General features: G+C 40.4%; 1 protein-coding gene across 2 annotated transcripts in view; it reads right to left on the bottom strand.

Moving 5' to 3' along the window:
* Ryk (receptor like tyrosine kinase) overlaps positions 1-14074 on the bottom strand; it is a 78394-nt gene that overhangs the window by 19758 nt on the left and 44562 nt on the right. The window contains exons 7-10 of one of the 2 annotated variants that reach the window (XM_052718481.1): positions 9501-9601; positions 6119-6253; positions 3757-3843; positions 497-566 (exon numbers count right to left, since the gene is read on the bottom strand). In XM_052718481.1, coding sequence (XP_052574441.1) covers positions 497-566; positions 3757-3843; positions 6119-6253; positions 9501-9601 — 393 coding nt within the window. The remainder of the gene's footprint in view (positions 1-496; positions 567-3756; positions 3844-6118; positions 6254-9500; positions 9602-14074) is intronic. The other variant, XM_052718485.1, reaches the window with a different exon arrangement.

Genomic DNA, 14074 nt, shown 5'->3' with positions numbered 1-14074 from the left:
TACCAAAGACACACACAAACACGGGCATGCACATGGGAGGGTGCATGCGCGCGCGCACACACACACACACACACACACACACGACTGCACACTCACAACATGGCAGACCAACAACCTCACTGCATCCAAGACTAGTCGACTATTTTTGTCAGTGATGTCCTATACATTTGAAATTTTCATTGCAATTATCTTTAATGTATGCATCACTTTGTCATATTTTTTAAGGGGAGACAGGTGCATAAATATGTATATACTATGTTAGAAAGCTTGGTTGTGTCCATTTATTATTTATGTGACTTATACACTGCTCTCTCTGTTCTTTGTACTTTACTGTTTTCAAATTGTGTTCAATGAGCATACATTCTTCATATTCTGAAAAAAAAAAAGTAAGAAAAAACAAAAAACAAGCTATTGCAAAAGTCTTCAATTCTTAAAAAATAAAGAAGAGCTCGGAGTTGAGCTGTGCTTGATGCTGAGATGCGCCCTTTGCTCTCACCTGTGATGGAGGCCTCGAAGCTTACAGCTCTCAGTGAGCATCATCGTCACCTGAACTTCAGAAGCTTGATCTATATAAAGAGAAGACATTGCCTTGAATAACACTGTATTTATGACATTAACATTTTACTGGTAAGTATCTTTTACTCCAAGGTAAATTTTCATTGTAAGTTACAAGTAAATCTAAATAGATACAGCCTAAAGTTTCATGACAGCAGACAGAACCTTCCTAAATAGGATAGCTTTCTCAGAAACTCCTGCACAGATGACAGGAATTGAGTAAGGTTCCATAAGCCAAGGAGAAAAGGCAGCAGCAGTTAGGAAAACACATGAGACATACAGAAGGCTCACTCCCTCTTCATAAAGACGTCAGACAAACTATTAGGGAAATACTGAAGCACAGATGGAGCCCAAGAAAACTATAAAATGACTTTCAGGTCCACTAAGTAAAGATACCAGGAGTGAACTAAGAGAGGTCATTTCCCATCAGACTGATAAAGACAAATATTCAGTTGTCTGCCGGTTTGGCAAGAATGGACGGAGACAGACTCATCAGCAGACACTTGGGAAGGCGGGTAGGGGAAGCGGCATTAACAAGTGAGAACACATTTGTGCCTGCATCATCACCAAATGCAGAGCCATCAAGAGCCACATGGGCTCCCTAGAGTACTCTACAGAGAAAGGTCTGCATGCACTGACAGTGGAAGTCATTAAATTAAATACACATTAAATTTCAGGAGCAGAGTGCAAAGGTCTGTGTGATCATTAAAAACAAAATTACCCATGAGCATGTTTTTCCCTGACTTGGAGAAAGAGCATAAACTCTTATGCTGGTTCCTTTGGGACAGGATAACTTCTATTTTGCACCTTCCTATACTGTTTAAGTTTTCTGAACTTACAAAGTCTCACTACGTAGCCTAGGGTGGCCTCCAACTCTTGATCCTCCTGCTTCAGCCTCCTAGATGCTGTGACAATAGTCACGTTGTACTGTCTGACTCCATTGTATTACTAGCTCTAAATTCATGGGTTTGGGTCCAGGGGACATATCTGACTTCAGTCTTTGGAAAGTGACATTGGATATCCATTAGCTCTCTGTATAAAATTATTAAACTTTAAAAAATTCCAATTTTTCCCCATTAAAAAAATGTGTTCTCGGGGTTGGGGATTTAGCTCAGTGGTAGAGCGCTTGCCTAGCAAGCACAAGGCCCTGGGTTTGGTCCTCAGCTCTGGGGAAAAAAAAAAAAAAGCGTTCTCTAAAACAAAACCCAAAATATATTCTTCATAGAACTCCTATTTGTCCAGAAATAAAGCACACGCCCTGTGAGGGAAGTCTGTTGATAGTACTGAACATTAATTGAAAATCAGCACTCTATGCAAACAAGTGCCGTCGCCCATTCCCTCGGCCCCACACAAGCCATGACTGGATGCTGAGGATCCATGTGTTTTCTCCTGTTGCCCTCCAATCAGGGAGAGTAAAGTAGTTACAGGGATGCCGAGCAGTGACCACAACTCTGGCACAGAAGAGAAAGCTTATCACAGAGTTGCAGGATCCGTGCTGTGTTTTCTTATCGCTATTATTTCCTTTTCAACCCTAAATCAAACCAATTCTGTATGGAAACCTCTTTTGTTAATTCATTATGATCCATAGAGTATAAATTCAAAAAATATCAGCATTAAAATAAAATATTTCCTTTCAAAAGGTAAGAAAACAAAAGGCAGTTTCTTTTACTAAACTTGTGGCTCAAACCTCCTATTTATAAAGAGTAAAATAGAAAGAGAGTCATGTAAACGATCCTTCAAAACCAATCAGAAAGCCCACTACAATCTAACAAGATATTCAATGTTTGGGGAGCTAAGGGGAGTTGGTAAACAAAAACTAAACAAAATAGCAAGTTAACCCATTTGTTTAGAAAAGCTAAGGGGAGTGTGGAGGGTTTTAAGCATTTGTAGCAGCCTTAACTGGGTAATTTTGCTAAATTACAGGCAATAAATTCCAGACTTTTTAGTTAAGACTAGTAAAACCCAAATTTTTAGAAATAATATACATAAGCCCTCCATCCTTCCCAAATATGCCTTTAAGTAAATTTAGAAACATTTAACTCTGTAAATCTCAAAAAAAATTGTCACCTCTACTCAAAAGTAATCTCCCCTCAATCTCTGCAAAGTGTTTAATTTCTTTTTCAGAAATCAGTGCTTACTGGGTTGGGGAGAAGGCTTGGCCCATGACGTACTTGCCCTCCAGCATGGGGAACAAGCTCAAAGGTGAGGTACAAAAGCCAGCATGATGGCGTGTGCTTATGATAAACCCAGCACTGTTGAGGCAGGTCCAGGTGTGTCCCTGGAACCCGTTAACCAGTCTGCCTAGCCTAACTGGAAAGTCCTGGGTCCCAGACAGAGAGATCTGTCTAAAAAACAAGGTGGAATGGGCTGGAGAGAGGGCTCAGTTGTTAAAAGTACTGGCTGCTTTTCCAAAGGACCCAGGTTCAGTTCTCAGCACCTGAATGGTGGCTCACAACGATCTGCTCCAGGGGATCTGACACACTCCTCGGGGATTGGGGCACCCATGTGTTACAAATACACACATGCAGACAAAACACTCATATACATAAAATAAAAATAATTTAAAAACAAAAACAAAGAAAAAAGGTAGATAGCACTTGATTAAAGAAATCTAAGGCTGACCCCTGGTCTCTGCATGTGTGCATGTATGCACACATGCACATATGTATATATACATGCTTGTTCACCCACAGGGTTGGGAGTAGGGGGGTAGTAATAGGGTGGGGGTTGTGTCAGGCAGGCATTTCCTAGGGTACTATACAGCATGTAAGAGGACAAGATGGAGAGGGAACGAAAGATAAACAACCCATATCTAAGGTATTGGGGATCTGAGGGCATTTAATTGTTTTCTTTATAAATGTCTGTGTTGAAAAGTAGACTAATGACGACATTTTCTTAGATGGGATAAAGGATGGTATGACAGAGTTTTAACAGGGAAAACCCAAAATAAGACACAGCAACAGACAAGTTAATTTAATGTAATTTAACTATAGTTGGAATCCTATCTAGTAAATGTTAAGTTAGAAAACTATTTCCTATACTTGGTGAGAAAACCTTAATTCTCAAAAGTGAGCCTGTGAGTCACACTACTATAAACTAATTCCAAAGGTCCGGCACACACTGAGACAGAAGACAAAGTTTTGCTAGCTTGAGTCATCTACACAAAAACTATTATGAAAACAGCATGCAAGAAAACCCTACCTTTGACTGTTTTTACGAATGTTTGCTTTTCTTTATTTGGATCTTTTTCATCAACTAAAATCCCATGGAAAATACGCCCAAAAGTACCTAAAAGGAAAAATAAGTTAATGAGGTCACATGATCATCTTCACACCATCACAAAGCTTTCTGGCAATGTGACCTAAACATGACAGGTATGGTGGCCAATGTTCTAGCTCCAGAGTAAACTGTACCAAAGCAGTTAAAAGCCATTTGTAACTACAAAACAATCTGCTTTGAGAAATCCCATATCTAAACTAAGTATGTGAGAATGTTTTCCTTAATTTCCCTAAATCAACTAGTAACCCAGTCAGGAGAGCTGCAGCACAGTGACAGGCGTCAGTGCAGGTTGTCACCTCAAGGCAGCGACAAAGGGAGAGAAAGGCTTCTCCTTTCTGCTGCTACAGACTTCAGTGAAGAAAGGGCCAAGGAAAGCGAATCCTGACTTCAGGGGTTCCATGCCTTGTAGCACCAAGTCTCAGACAGGTGACTGGACTCTCAGGTCATTATGGGTCAAGTATGTTCCTAAAAAGCTCTTATAGCAGAGAGAAATTATGACATTTCTGTGGGGGCAAAGCAGTGGTTAAAACAGAGATATGAAAATCCATAGAGATTTATTAGTAAAATATTTTAATTTTAATCTTTTTTTTTTTTCCTTTTTCTTTCTCTTTTTCATTTGGTTTTGTGAGTCAGGGTTTCTCTGTGTAGCCTTGGCTGTCCTGGATTTAAAAGGCTTTCTACTGAGATGGTCTTCAAAAAAAATTAATGGCATGTTATTCTTTTACAAAGGGCTATTTTTTACTTTCATCCTTCCATAATTGAGTAAGAAATGCCTGAAATGGTTAAGCTTTGCTGTGGACACCACATACACCTTGGGCTTTAAAGTCTGTCACTGTATGTGCTGAAGTTACTGGTACCTGTGTGGAAGGTCCCACTGAGGCACAGAGACAAGGTGACGTGGATGCTGCAGGCAGGAAGGCTTCAGAGAACCTTTGCTTGGGGCTGTCCCAACCCCTTCGTGCCTCTGCACAGTCAAAGGAGCTCCTCTGAGGTAGAGTGGGACAGACCTTCTGCTGTCTCCTCTTCCCCATACCTAGCCCCACTTTACATACCCCAAACACAAACTTTAAAGGCAAAACTAACTGGGCGAACCCCACACTAAAAGCACATGTGTACACAGATCACCCTACCACAGGTCACGTGTACAAATTCACTCATACTCTATCTGGATATCTGAATATCTCTCTTTAATTCTGTCTAATCTGACAGATGAAAAGTGGCATGTAAACTATCGTTTGATTTGTACTTATCAGATTTCCAGTGAACCTGACCACTTTATAAAATATTAGCCAGCCATGCTTTCTTTTCTGAAAGCGAAAGTTCCAAAAACATCAAGGAAAACGCCTGGTTCCAAATTTCCTCAAATTATAAGCAAGTGAGGTTACTTGCTCCATCCTGTTCGGAGACCCAGAAAACTGTAAACATAACCATTAATTCTGTAGGAAATGCTGTCTGGCCTGGTTACCCTCTTCAGACTGCAGACAGATCTGAAAACTAGTTATTCTTAGAAAACAGACACTGAAACACAGACCAGGAAAAAAACAAAACAAAGCAAACAAAAAACAAAGCCCTGCTTCCATGAAGGACCATTTGCTTTTACAGCATTTGAAGTTCCTTCTAGCTTCCAGGAGTCCCAGGCAACAGAATGGATTCATACAACCAAAAACATTCCAGAGTGAACTGCAGCAGAGGCAGCATGTGTCTGCTACCTAACACTGTGAAAAGTCAGTGCAGTATTTTATTGTGAATTTCTGTCCTCTTCAACATCTCCTTAATCAAGACCCTAAAACTCAAAACAGAAAGCAAGGACCTGCAAGAAGAGACAGAAAGAGTACTGGATATGTCAAATACAAATTCTGTTAATTCTTCCACGTACATAGTTTCATCTCACCTCTCCAATAGTCCAAGAGTGATCAAGACCACTATGTTGTCAACTCTACAGAAACTCTAAGGTGCTGTGGCTTTCTCTAAGGTCACACAGGTGACAAATCTTGGGGATGGAATCTGTGTCTAATCTCAAAGTCCATCCATCCACTTGATTACCCACAACCCATGAGTGAAAAAAATTAATCTGAATATTTCAAATACACCTGCTGGGTACTGATCATTTAAATAAGAATAAATGCAAAATACACTTATAGATAACAAATACTTGTCTGTGTTTTATCACACTTCAAAATCAAAATGTTCATCAAAGCTGCTAGGGGACACGGAATGAAGTCTAAAGAAAAGCAAAACAAAATCTTTTTGATAACAAAACTGAAACTCTAGAGAAAAGAAATACCTTCTTGAAGAACGTCTTTCAGTGTTATCCTCTCCCTGGAAATCGCTATGTCCTTCACCTTGGCTTTGGCCTCCAACAGGGTGACACTCCGCAAGTCGTTCTTCTCTATCCTCAAGGTAGGGTAACCTGAGGAGCCAACAAAGCCAGACCAAGCAATATAAATACCCTACTACGGCACTGGGGTCAGCTAGTCATTTACAACCCCGGACTTAAGGCACGGCATTGAATACTGAAACAACATAAAAGCAAACAACCGTATACACAAACCAGGGAAGCTACTTATGAAGGACACATAAGATGTTAAGAAAAGGGAATAGAGAGAGAGCTCAGTGGTTAAGAGAACTGTCTGCTCGTCCAGAGGACCTAGGTTCAATTCCCATATGGCAGCTTACAACTTTTTAACTCCAGGTCTAGGGGATCTGACACCCTCACACAGATGTACATGCAGGCAAAGCAACAATGTACATAAAATGAAAATAAATTTAAAAAAATATTAAGGAAAAACATTGCCATCCACCACAATACTATCCCCAAATGTCAAAATACAGAGTTAAAATAAGAAATACTAAAAATATGATTACTATCACTTTGAATGACTTTGAGACAAAAGATATAAACTTTGATTTACAGATTTTAATCCCTCTCTTATTTAGTTTTTCCTTCCAAATGATTTTCAATATAATCATATAACAAAAGATCTTTTCAAATGAAGAGATATTTGAAAAAAGATCATTTCTAACAAAATACTGGTTTGAACTCCCATAGCCTAGCCTGCTTACGTCATTTTGAGGTTCAAATTTAGGTTCACTCAATTTCCATCCATTCTCAACACAATGACAACAAAAATAGAATTTATAGCCATAAATTAAAGTTTTCACAACAAGAAAAAAATAGGATAAAAGGAAGAACCAGTGTTGGCAATAGAAACCGAAATGGCAGTTTAATGACAGGTAATAGAAAGGAAGCAAGGTGTGGGTGGGCAGGGTTAGAGGAAGGGAAGGAGGGAACGATACAATTACTAAATCTTCATTTTTAAAAAAAGTAATGGATCATAACAATGAGCATCAGTGGCTGCCAGAAGACTGTATGAAGGCTCTATAATTTCGTAATGGATGTATTCTGGCAATGCCTGAACCCAGCGGTAAGTCATTTGTGTAAGTTTAACTCTACCTGAAGCTCTCTGAGTGCCGTGGATCTGTGATCTGTTCTAGTCTGCTACCCTGGAAAATTCTTGGCCAATACATCTTCCGTTTTCGAGTTTGGTTTTTCTGCCCCCTTTACTTTTCTTTTTTCTTTTCTTTCTTTCACTAGGCAGCCCATGCTGATTTAGAACTCACGATCTGCCTCAGCTTCCCAAGTACTGCGGTTATAGGTATGTACACCCCACTCCTTTTTTTGCTGTTACTAGTCTGTTTTAGACAGGGTCTCACTATGTATCCCTGGCTGACCTGAAACTCACTATGTAGAGCAGGCTGGTCTCAGATTCAGAGATCCAGCTGCCTCTGCCTCCTGAGTGCTAGGATTTAATAGTGCGGCACTACCATGCCTGGCCTTCTTATTTTAGTCATAAAACAAATGTATTTATATTGAGTTTTTTAAACAGTGTTTTGTGGGGGATGGAGAAAAAGATCAGTGTTTAAGAGCACTTGCTACTCTTACAGAGTAAGAGGTTAGATTCCCAGAACCCACATGACAGCTCACAGCTCTCTGTAACTCTGGTCCTAGGGGACCAATGCCCTCTTCTGACCTCTGCAGGCGTTTCATACACATGGTCACATACATACATGCAGGCAAAACGCTCATACATATAAAATAAAAATACAGGTTAAAAAAAATTTAAGTGTTTTGTTTTCAGCATCTATTAATAAATGAATTATCTGCTTCTTTATGGTAATGTCCACAATTAAAAACAAAAATAAGTAAATTTCATATTAATGACAAATTTTTAATAATATGTAAACATACTTTCATTGCCTTTCTTAAAAGAAAAAAAATTTAGCACATATAGTCACTGAAGTATCTATTTTGTAATGTCATATCCACAGGCCCTAATAAGCAAAACCTGGCATGTAACTATTAAAAGCAATGGTGCGCCTTTCTGAGCAGGTCTGACTTTCACATCTACTGTGGCATTTTCATGAAGGGCTCATTCTATTTCTTTCTCTCCTGAGAGTGACAGTAGGTGCTCTAATGACTTAAGTTCCTTGTCAGCCCTTCTGTCTCGCCTGTCTGAGTGAAGGAAACAGATCAGTTATGCAGAACTGGCCTCTCTGCTCCTTGGCTATCATTTATCTTCTCCCTCCCTCCCTTTAGTACATGAACGCTGCAATTCCTACAGCCCTGATTACATCCAGGCTAATTATTTTGGGTCGGACCATCACATCCACAAGTACCAAGTATCTGTTTGTTGCACTTTTTGTGCAGCTGTTTTATTGGTGGATTTAGGGGAGGATTTGGGCTAGTTACCGGTAAAGCCTCCATTTCCCTTTGTTCTTAGGGTTTTCATCAATGATGATCTTCCTAGAGTATTTTGCTAAGGACTATAAATGTCATTCTCTAATTGTGTCACTCCTTTCACTTTCATTAGCTGGGAGCCCTCTGTAAAGAAGTTTGTCCTAGTCAACCGGTACTAGCTCTTTATCCTGCAACACAATTCATTTAGCCAGCTGTCAGAATAATAAGGTATTAATGGAGCGCCAGTTATCAATTATGCAAAGCAATATACATTTATGGATTACTACACATCTTTTGTTCCAATCCACCGCAGTCATTATTCTCTTGGATACTCAATGGCTACATCCTTGGTCAGCAGGAGCTTCAATCTGCAGCAACATGTCTCAGATTTACTCTGTTCATTTCCTGACCCAGACCTGGAATCAGCTCTTTCTCCTAACAAATTTGATTCTTTTTGGTGGGAAAGTTGAGACGGACCATTAGAGTATTGTATTAAGATCAGAAGTCCATGTGAAGGACTGGTGGGCAACTCTGACACAGAACATGGTTGGCATGCTGGAGACCCCGGGTTTAATCACTGCAAGTCCTTATGTGCCCTGTGAAAATACCAGCTTATTCTCTATAACTACCTGAAAACCTTCATTTTGGATTTGTATTGAATTGATTTATTAGCTCTTTTAATGTAATTAATTATGGAAATCTCCCCAAAGCAAAGCTAGCTCTAACAATTAATTTTTACATAGAATACTCCAATTTTAAAATGTTTTATTCAATGCTATAGGAAACAAAAACTGAAAATCAGACCAACTTTTGCACGAGTTAGATGCTTGTACATTAATTCCACAAATACACTAACCACATTAGGACGACTGACAGAGTCTACCATACAAAGCTTTGCAAACAGCTGTAGAATTAAATTAACTCTTACTGGTGATGGGAGTTGCATTGTTGGGGGTGTCAGCTCTCAGATACTGAGTCGTCTGGGTGGATGGCTGAGATAGCCCTTGGGAACTACTGCTGGCGCTGATGCTGCAAATAATTTTAAGAGAGAAATATTTGACAAGTGAATCTCAATGAGAAATTTCTTTTGCATACATATAAAATAAAATACATGTAGCTTTATAACCTGCCTAAAAATTCTGATAGAGATGACAATAAATACATGCATCCCTATCAGCATTTCATACTGAACTCCAAAGCTACTTCACAATGTAGGACTCAACTTAATCTTTCACTTGTACTTCCAAAATGGCCGAGCATGTCATCATAGTGAAATTGTTCAGAAATGTAGGTGGAAGTCCTTAGAGAGCAATTCTGAAACTCACACAGGGTATAACAGGGAACTATGGCCCATCTTTCTAGAAAAGAGCCCATGTCATTCAGTTGAACTGGTTTTCAGAAAAGGGGAGAAACAATCTCCTTTAAGTAACAGCCCAAATCAGACAAAGTTCAGATGAAGTAGTCACAATCTAAATCAGTGTGTCATGCGCAGAGTGTGGGAAGCAGCATCCTATCTGGCTCATTGTTTAATTATACACGTTTCCCCTCGTCACCTCCCCTCACCCCACTCTCCTGGAATTCACAGTATCAGAAATCTCTACTACTTGAAACATTACACCACACTGTACTCCTAAGTGAGAGGAGACCCGAAGGCGGTGGGTGAAGATCTTGTTAATCAGGTGTTTGCAATTACTATAAATCAATGGTTCCCAAATATTCTTCCATCTTTTCAGTGGGTAGCAACCATGTCCCAGGTCACATCCTGGGCTCACTGCCTTATTTCTTTTAGTTTTGTAGCTGTGGGGAAGTAAAATAGAAAGATGCAGCATATAGAGTAAAACGAGATAGCCAGATAGGACTCCTGTAACTACAGAGGCAGCGGAGCCCCGCAGAGGCTCCAAATGTCCAATGTATGTACAGACTTTGGACTGACTGCTCTTTGCACCTTATCACTGTATTTACAAAACCTAGTGGTCACAAGGAAACTGGTGATCAATGCCATATAATCTGGAACACTTACATATAAATTTTATTTTATCAATTTCAAGAGCCCAAACATACATGTGACAGACATAGACATAAAACATCCACACAGTGAGTACTGTAAGCTCTATGCAGCCTTCTGGCACTAACAATACAATTAAGAATTACTCACTACTGTAGCTAAAGTACTGAGATAGGGGTGTCCTCAAATAAATATTTGGAGAGCGTCTGTATACACAAGCCATTTTGCTCAGCACATCCTCCATCTGAAAATGCCTGTGTGTCTAATGGAATGCCCTCCGCATGCCTTCCCTGGCGATGCTCGTATTTCAGATTACCATCTTCCTGTGAGCCTGCAATCAGCTTTGTTTCCAAGCAACTATGCTGAAAGGACTTTCAACTCAGCAAATACAACAAAGATTTGTCAGGACATTGTGTGGTCAGAGTTCTGGAAGTTATTAAGTAGTGATTTATGTGAGTTTACATATGTTGTTGGTCATAAGCAAATGGAGAACATAAACCTTTAAATCATAATTGCCAACACCACCAGCTGCACGGCTTAGGCAAACTATTCAATCCTTCTGGAGCCTCAAACTCTTTAGGGATGGAAGGAATATAAAGCTATTCCCAAAAAGACTGCTAAAAGGGTTCCATGGAAGATGTGTAAGTATAGCACTGAAGACACTGTGTGGCCCTCAGACACACTAATAGTAATAGTAATAATAGTGATAGTAATAAACTATTACTATTTTATCATGAGGAATATTATGCATCACGTCCCCAATCTTACAATGATAAAAACCTATAAGGTACATGTTTTTGCTGGGTACTTCTCAAGAATCCCACTAAAAGTCAAATTTGTTAGAGGTATTCAGTACAGAGGGGTGAAGGGTTGCATCTTGAAGGGGAAGCAGATGAGGAAATTCTTCCATAGAGGTGGAGCGAGAAAACCTACCTCACAAGATTTCTGTGAGGCTCAAATTTATGATGCATGTGAAAGCTCAACAAATATGCCCTGCCAGCAACAGTACCGATGGCTGAATAAACTTCAACAACTGAACAGTAGGTGGCACACTTGGGTCACCTAAAAATGCTTACGATTGTGAGCAGTCAAGTAGCCTTAGGGCTATCTAGGTCAGAAATGCCCAAGAAAGAAATGCCCAAAGCAATGGTGGAGAAAGAAACTTTCTTTGGATACCAAACCTTACTATTATGAGAAAAGCAAGCTACAGTCAGAGACCTGCTCTGGACACCCATTAAAGCCCACACCTTCATAGCTACATCAAACGTGGGTGGTAGAAAACAGATTAAAATGTCTATTTGCTAACATTTAATAGTTTAAGACTAGTCTACATAAATTTGATTTTCATAAGCAAGTAAGCATCCTGGTTTAGAATAAGCTAAGAATGTAGACAAAGATCTTCAAAATACTAAATTCTTACTCTATTTTCGGTGAGTCATTCATTTATTCAATTTCCCAAGTGTCTATCAGGTGACAGGTGCTGCTCTGGCTGCTGAGGACAGCAGTGAACACTATATGGTTTCCCACCTATGTTACAGTTGGGACTTCTTGCTGAATGTCTCATCGAGGCAGACCACAGACTCTACGGGGACAGCTAAGTGCCTGTTCACCCTGCTCTCTCCAACACCTACACCAGTGCCAAATGGGCCCCTATGGGAGCCCAAAATACCGTCGGTTAACTACCCCGTGAAAGAGAAGCCACACTCACGGAGTGGGAAGACATAAACCAGCTAGAATGCTGACTTCTGACATGAGCTGCTGATACATGGTGAAAATGGGATTATTTAGTGTAGTAAATTGACTTTTCCTCTTCTATTCCTTCTTCAGTCAAAAGAGCTGCTGAGTGTCCTGGATAGTTTTTTGTCAAGCTAGAGTTGTTTCAGAGGAGGGAGGTCAATTGAGAAAATGCTCCCATCACACTGGCCTGTGGCAAGCCTGTGAAGCATTTTCCTGATTAACGACCACGTGCGAGGGCCCAGCTCACTGTGGGTGGTGCAATCCCTGAACTTTAGGCTGAGCAAGCCAGTAAGCAGTGCTCTTTCCTCCATGGTTTCTACATCAGTTCCTGCCCTGACTTCCCTCTGTGATTGTGATTTGAGAGTTACTAATTAAAATAAACCCTTTCCTCCCCAAATTCTTTTGGTCATGGTGTTCTATCATAGCAACAGAAACTCCACAATTAGCAATAGACTACACAATTAGCAGAGAGGAGCAGCAGGTGTCTCTCCGGTGCGGTCAGAGCACTGCAGAGGAACCTGGTCACCACCATTAGCTTGCCTGGTGTGTATAACTGCAGGGGAAGGGGAATACGTAAAGAAGAAATGATTAGCACACTGCACCTTCCTGAGAATCCAATCTCCCGGCGGCACTTGTGGATGTAGGACTGAGACCTCCTACCCTCTCATGTCACTTCTTCAAACCCCACAATCTCTGCTTTACAGGAGAGGAGGCTGTGAGGCTAGTAATAGAAGAGCTGGACTTCAGATACAGATGGCCTGGCCCCAGAGGCTAGCTCTTAACTACCAAGCTGTGCCCTAAAAATAAGTAATAATATAAACTGCTTTTATTCAGACCGGATCTAGAAACCTAGAGAGTTTGAAGCTCCTGCTCGTGTGTAGTGATGACTCCTGCTAAGTAACAGCAGGAAGACACGTGTGTCTCACGGAATCTAAAAGTTACAGACAACTTAGGCCTGTGTGAATTTGTGGCCTTAACACACATACCCACAGTCAAGGAATGCAAGTCTATGGGTATCAGGGCAGATCTGTGCCTGTTAGGAAGTGGAGGCAGGAAGATCAAGAGTTCAAGATCAAGAACAGCCCATGTTCTATGAGACACTGACTAAAAAAAAAAAAAAAAAAAAAAAAAAAAAAAAACAAACAAAAAACCATATACACACACAAAAAATAAAACCCATAAAATATGACCTATGACTATCCTGCTCTTCAGTGACTCCTATCACTTATATCATCTCTCATAACTGTATACAAAATGTTTAACACTTTTATCTCCTCAACTGCTTCCAAATGACAGTTCATCCTCTGTTAAATCAATGAACTCAATTATCACAGTGAAAACCACACATTCTGAAACATAGCATCCATAATCTAGTTAGCTGTCAACCTGACATAGCCTAGAGTCCTATGAAGGAGTCTCAACTGAGAACTGCCCAATCAGATGGGCCTGTGGCTAAGTAGATGAGGAAACTAATGACTGATGGTGAGAGGGTCCAGCCTACTGTGAGCATCACCCCAGGCAAGTGGGCCTGGGATGCATAAGGAAGTGGACAGGAGCGAGAAAGCAAGGCAGTTACCATCCATCCTCCAGTTTCTGCCCCAGGTTCCTGCCTTGATTTCCCTTAGTGACAGACTGTGACCTGAAAGTGCAAAATGAAATAAAGTCTTTCCTCCTCTAAGTTGGTTTTGGTCAGAGTGTTTTACCATGGCAATAGAAAAGCCAACTAGAACACCTGCACACATCCCATTGCATTCCCATCG

This window comes from Peromyscus californicus, unplaced genomic scaffold (genome assembly GCF_007827085.1).
Source record: "Peromyscus californicus insignis strain IS unplaced genomic scaffold, ASM782708v3 Scaffold_11__1_contigs__length_118956290, whole genome shotgun sequence".
Taxonomy (NCBI): Eukaryota; Metazoa; Chordata; class Mammalia; order Rodentia; family Cricetidae; genus Peromyscus; species Peromyscus californicus.
Note: the sequence above shows the minus strand (reverse complement) of the source record. Positions and strands in the feature narration are given on the sequence as shown.